The 5,059-nt window shown below is 70.5% G+C and overlaps 1 protein-coding gene across 1 annotated transcript in view; it reads right to left on the reverse strand.

The window, feature by feature from the left end:
• SPEG (striated muscle enriched protein kinase) overlaps positions 1–5,059 on the reverse strand; it is a 39,168-nt gene that overhangs the window by 30,011 nt on the left and 4,098 nt on the right. The window contains exon 2 of the mRNA XM_085311036.1: positions 2,989–3,167. Coding sequence (XP_085167162.1) covers positions 2,989–3,167 — 179 coding nt within the window. The remainder of the gene's footprint in view (positions 1–2,988; positions 3,168–5,059) is intronic.

Consider the following 5,059-nt stretch of genomic DNA (forward strand, 5'->3'; position numbering starts at 1 on the left):
GCTCTGCCTGTCGCGCTCTTCGGCCCCACGCTTGGCACTAACGGGCTCCCACCGTCACCCAGCTGAGAAGCTCGGAGCTGGGTGCACCCGGCAACGCCGACCCCCTTGCACCTCGAGCGCCTTTCCCCGGCTGCTTCTCCAAGACGTGGCAGTGGTCTGCTCCAGGCGGGTGCATCCCAGCCGCGGGCGAGCCCGGGGTCCTGGGGGGTGAAGGGCCCTGTGCACCTGGCTGCCCTGGCACCGCTGCTCCCCTGCCCGTGGGCAGGAGCCGGCTGCAGCAGGGCCTTGGCCCGGGCAGGTGCCCAAGTGTTTCGCAGCCCCTTCGAAGCCACAGTGCGTGCCAGCACGGGGAGCGGGCCAGCAAAGCATCTTCTAAGCTTTGGCCCAGATGCAGCCAGCCAGGCATGGACCCAGCGCAGGGGCAGCAGCCGCCCTCCCTCCCGCGCGGCGGTCGCGCCAGCTGCACGGGTGGCCGCCTTGGCACAAGCGGCACGCGACTGTCCTGTCTGCGAGGGGCTGGAGGCGTGGGAGCCACGTGTGCTCCCGCCGCCCCGGCGGGCTGGGAGCTCCTCGCCAACTCGGCTGCCCTCTGTGCCAGCAGCTCAGCACTTGGGCTCCCGCTCGCCAAGGCAGAGAGCGGCCTGGGGGCGACCCAGCTGCTGGGCCCGGCGGCACCAACGCCGTCTCCCAGGAAAGCAGAGGGACGRGGCAGTTTCCAAGGCAGGCAAGGCAAGCAGGATGCAAAGGGGATGCAGGGGGCAGGCTGGCAGGGTTGGGCGGCCAGGCCTGGACCAAGCCTGTTTTCCAGCTGGTCTGGGTGATCCCGGGATGCTAACACCTTGCATCCCGTCTCCCCAGCATGGAGCCTCTTGCAGGACCCGGAGTCCTTTGCTTTTCCAGCCCCTCCTGCCTCCGTGGGGGTCCCAAGCTGAGTCACAGACAGACAGCCACCAGAGACAGACAGACAAGCATAGCCAAGGCTCATCTGCCCTCTGTAAGGATAGCAAGATCATTTTGCAAGCCCCAAACCGTACCGCTGCAGCAGCCCCCAGCTAGCAGGTGGCATGTGGGGGCTTTTGCCAGCCTGCAGCCCTCCCTGCATGCGGCGCAGGCCGGAGGGCAGCGACTGTACGAGACACATTTGTATTCAGGCTGAGCTGGGCTTCACCTCCCGCCTCGGCTGACTGTGCCGGTTCTGGCTGGCAGCCCGTCTTCCAGGCCAGGGAAAGATACACGAGTGATTAACTGCACCATCGGCGGATAATTCCCCCATTAAAAAATGAAAATGCAATTGAGTGCCATTATCGGGTGCTCTCGTGGCTTCCCTGGGGACCGGCGCCATCAGCTCCCCACCCAATCCGGTGAGCGCAGCCAGGCCTGCCCGGAGCAGCGGGGCGGCTGCGCCCTCTCCCCCACGCACCRCAACAGGTCCCTCCGGGATGGGGGCGCCCCGCAGCCCGGACCCTCTGCGGGCACAGCGCTTGCCACCGCTCGGCTGGGCACCGAGCGCTGGGTGACGCAAGGTCGCTAAGCCACAGCTCCGGCCGGCGGGAGAGAGCTGCCCCTCTGCTTTCTAGGAGGGGAACGGTCTGGGCACAGCGGTGCAAAGGGGGCAGGAGCAGCACGGAGCGCGGGGTGCGCTGTGGGGCCAGGATCTGGGCTCCAATGCCTGCTGGGCACATGCTCCCTGCCTGGGGTTTCCTTTGCACCCCAGGAAAAAGAATTGAGAGCCCCTGGAGCCTGCCCTGCCCCCGCCCAGCCAGGGGGGGCTGGCTGGGCTCAGCACCGTGCCGGGGCTCAGCACCGTGCCGGGGCTCAGCCCTGAGCGATGCGCTGACCCACCCTCCCGGGGCTGGGCTCCTTTCCTGGGGCTCGCAGAGGGCTTCGCCGTCCTGGGCAGGACCGCGGGCCCCAGGGGAGCCGTGGGGAGAAGGGGCTCCTGGGGACTCGGAGCACAGCGCTTGCAGCCTGTCTCCGCCCGACGCGTGGAGCCCAGCACCACGCCGCGCTGCTGCTACGCGCGCAAGGCTGACAGACAAGGAGCAGGGACAGACGGGAGACAGGGAGGCAGGGGGTGGCTCGCCTGACGCGGAGCGATTGCCACTGCRGCGGCCTGGGTGCCCCCAGCGCCCGGGCCGATGGAGCGGAGCCGTCCCCCCGCAGGCACCAAGCCCCCAGGCACGCCATCCCCAAGGGCAGCCAGCCTGACCCTCCCTGCCCCATGGCGGGGGGGGGACAAACACCCCCAGTGCCCCACTCCCAGCTCGGAGGGGTCTAGCCCACCCCTGCCCACCCTCCTCTGTGTCCCCAGGCACCTCCTGCACCCGCCCGGCCCCCGGGGTGGTGAGCACCTGCAGCCAGGCAGGGGGACACCGGGGGGGGGGAGGGCATGCACCCCGTATCAGGGGGGCGAGTGCCCTGGGGGAGCCAGGGGCCTTCCTGGAAGGCCCATCCCTGGCCTCCCCCCAAGGCCAAGTGACGTCCTTGCTCAGCGGCAGAGCGTGCGGCGAGGGGCCCCGCGGAGGAGCTGTGCCTCTGCCGGGCATGCTCCTGACGCGGAGGGGATGACGCATGCAAAGGCTCCGTCTCCAGGTCCGTGACCACCGGCGGCGGGGCGGGAGGGAGCCATGGAGCAGCCTCCATTTGCTACCGCGGCTCGGGAGGGCAGGGAGGGGAGAGGGGGGCGCGGGGAGGGGGAGCCCAGGGAGGGGGTCAGAGCCCAGCTCCCGGGGATGGTGCCTGGCAAAGGTGGTGCCAGGCACCTGCCCCGTGCCCCTCCTGGGGCAGCGCTGCCCAGGGTGCTGGGGACAGCAGGGAGCTGGCAGCTCTGCAGGCTGGGCTGAAGCTGGCCATAGGTGAAGCCCTGGGGAGCCCCAGGTGGCAGGGACAGCACCGGAGGGACGCCTGCATCTCCAGCTCGGCTGGATGCGCTCCGGCTCGCTGGCACTGCCCCCTCCTGCGTGCGCTGCCGGGCACAGGAGCCCTTACCTGGAAGCGTTTCTTCACCCAGATCTTCTTCATGCTTCTGCAGAGCCCTGCTGGCCCAGCCACACTGGCTCGGGCCCGGCAGGACGCCAGCCCGCTCCCGGCGGGGTCCCCAATGTCAGCACGGCCGCGGGGCCGGCGCTGCCGGGAGCATGCTCCGCCGCCTGCAGCCGGGGCCGGCGCTGGGGGAGGAAGGGGCTCGCCAGGTCGGGCTCCGGAGGGCTGGAGCTGCGAGCATGAAGCATCACTGGAGTGCTCCTCCCTCCATCCTTCCTCCGCCTGCCTCCGCCTCCGCCTCCTCGCCAGCCCCGGCACACGGCGCACGCAGCGACCGACGGCGCGGGGAGGCTCGCAGGGAGGCTCGTGGGGTGCAGGGAGGCTCGTGGGGTGCAGGGAGGCTCGCGGGGCGCGGGGAGGCTCGCGGGGCGTGGGGAGGCTCGCGGGGCGCAGGTGGCGAGGGCAGCCGCGGGCGGGGGGACGCGGGCAGGCACGCGTCCTGCCCTGCCCCTGCCTGCTGGCTTGGCCCCGGGCACCGGGGGGCCCGAGACCCCTGCCCTGCCCAGCACGACGGCCCCTGCTGTGTCACTGTCCCCCGCTGGCCACCCGAGGCAAAGGCTGCTCTTCTCTGCGGTGCAGCACCGTGGGGCACTGCCCGCGACCAGGGCTCCCAGCCTGACGGGGATAAGAACAACCTGTGGCACTGCCACGGCCGAGATCCACGCACGGCAATACCCGCCGGCCAGCCTCCTGCCAGCCCGGCACCGCTGGCACAGGCAGCCCCCTTCTCCTGGGCACGCGTGGGGTGCAGGCCCGGGGTGGGGGGTCCAGGTCTCGGGTGGGGCAACTTAGGGCCATTAAGGCCTATTAGTGCCCTCAGATGGGCTCGCGGGGAGGGGGCTGCCAACACCCCTGCCAGCCACATTGCTCCCTCGCTCCGTTGGGCCCCAGGAGCACGGGACACCTCACACTCCAGGGAACGGTGCCTCTGAGGAGAGTGCCCCACTGCGGGGCATCGGCGGGGAGCTGGTGGAGGGGGTCCCCCCAGCGAGCGCCTGCCCTCCTGCCACTCGCCCCTCGCCGGGGGAGCGGGCCGCCCCCCGCCAGCATGCGCGCAGCACGGGGCTTGGCAGCTCCGGCAGCTTCTCTCCACTTCTGCTCCCAGCCCATGGCTCCCAACGTGGCGCCTTTCACGGCTTCGTAATAACTTGCAAATTACCCAGTACAAAAGGAGCTGTTTATACAACGTTTTTGGCAGTCCCACACTCCAAGTGATGCTGCGGGGTTTCTGTGGAGACCCCGCGCACCAGGCGAGTCGTGCAAAAGCCAGAGCTGCCACACCGGGAATCTCCCGGCGAGCTCCGCTCGCGGCCCCCRCCGCCACCCTGCTCTGGCCTCGCCGGAGGGATGCACCAGTACGGAGCGCAGCAGTCAGCAAGCGCCTGCTCAGCATGCAGCGTTATTTTCCCTGCTCTGCACCTTGCTGGGCTTCCCCGCGCTCCCCAGCAGCTCGTGCGGATCCTGTCCCCGCCGTACGCCGCAACGCCGGCCAGGCGCCGGCTGCCTGGCCCCGGCCACCAGTGCCCCAGAGCCGGTGGCGCCGGGCGCTGAATAATTGATGGCTGCTGGTGCGYGCAGCCATCTCGGACGTGAGGAGGTTTGATCATGAATCTTTCATGTGTTTGCGCCTTGCAGAGCTGCCGGCGGTGCTGGGAGAGGCCGGCGCGCAGCGCAGGGGTGGCACGACAGGAGGTGGGGACGCGGGGTGAGACCGTGCCCAGGGAYGAGCCCTCGGCACGCCGCAGGGGGACCCTCGGGAGCGACGGTCCCCAGCAGCCGGGGGGCTGCTGGTCCCGAGCGCGGCAGCGCTATATTTACTCTCGTGCGGGCCCGGGTCTCAGCCTGTAACACAAGCCCTGCGACCTGCCGCGGACCGAGGGGACGGCACATTCCTCGGCAAAAATAACCGCCCGGCAGCGGGACCCGGGGCAGGGGGGCAGCTGAGTGACTGGACAGCTGCGCCCGCCGCAGCTCCAGCCTGCGCCGCTCCTCCGCGCCGCGCAGGTCCGGCCCCGCG

The sequence above is a fragment of the Rhea americana genome, unplaced genomic scaffold, assembly GCF_003343005.1.
Source record: "Rhea americana isolate MKP2758 unplaced genomic scaffold, rheAme1 scaffold_33, whole genome shotgun sequence".
In the NCBI taxonomy this organism is placed as follows: Eukaryota; Metazoa; Chordata; class Aves; order Rheiformes; family Rheidae; genus Rhea; species Rhea americana.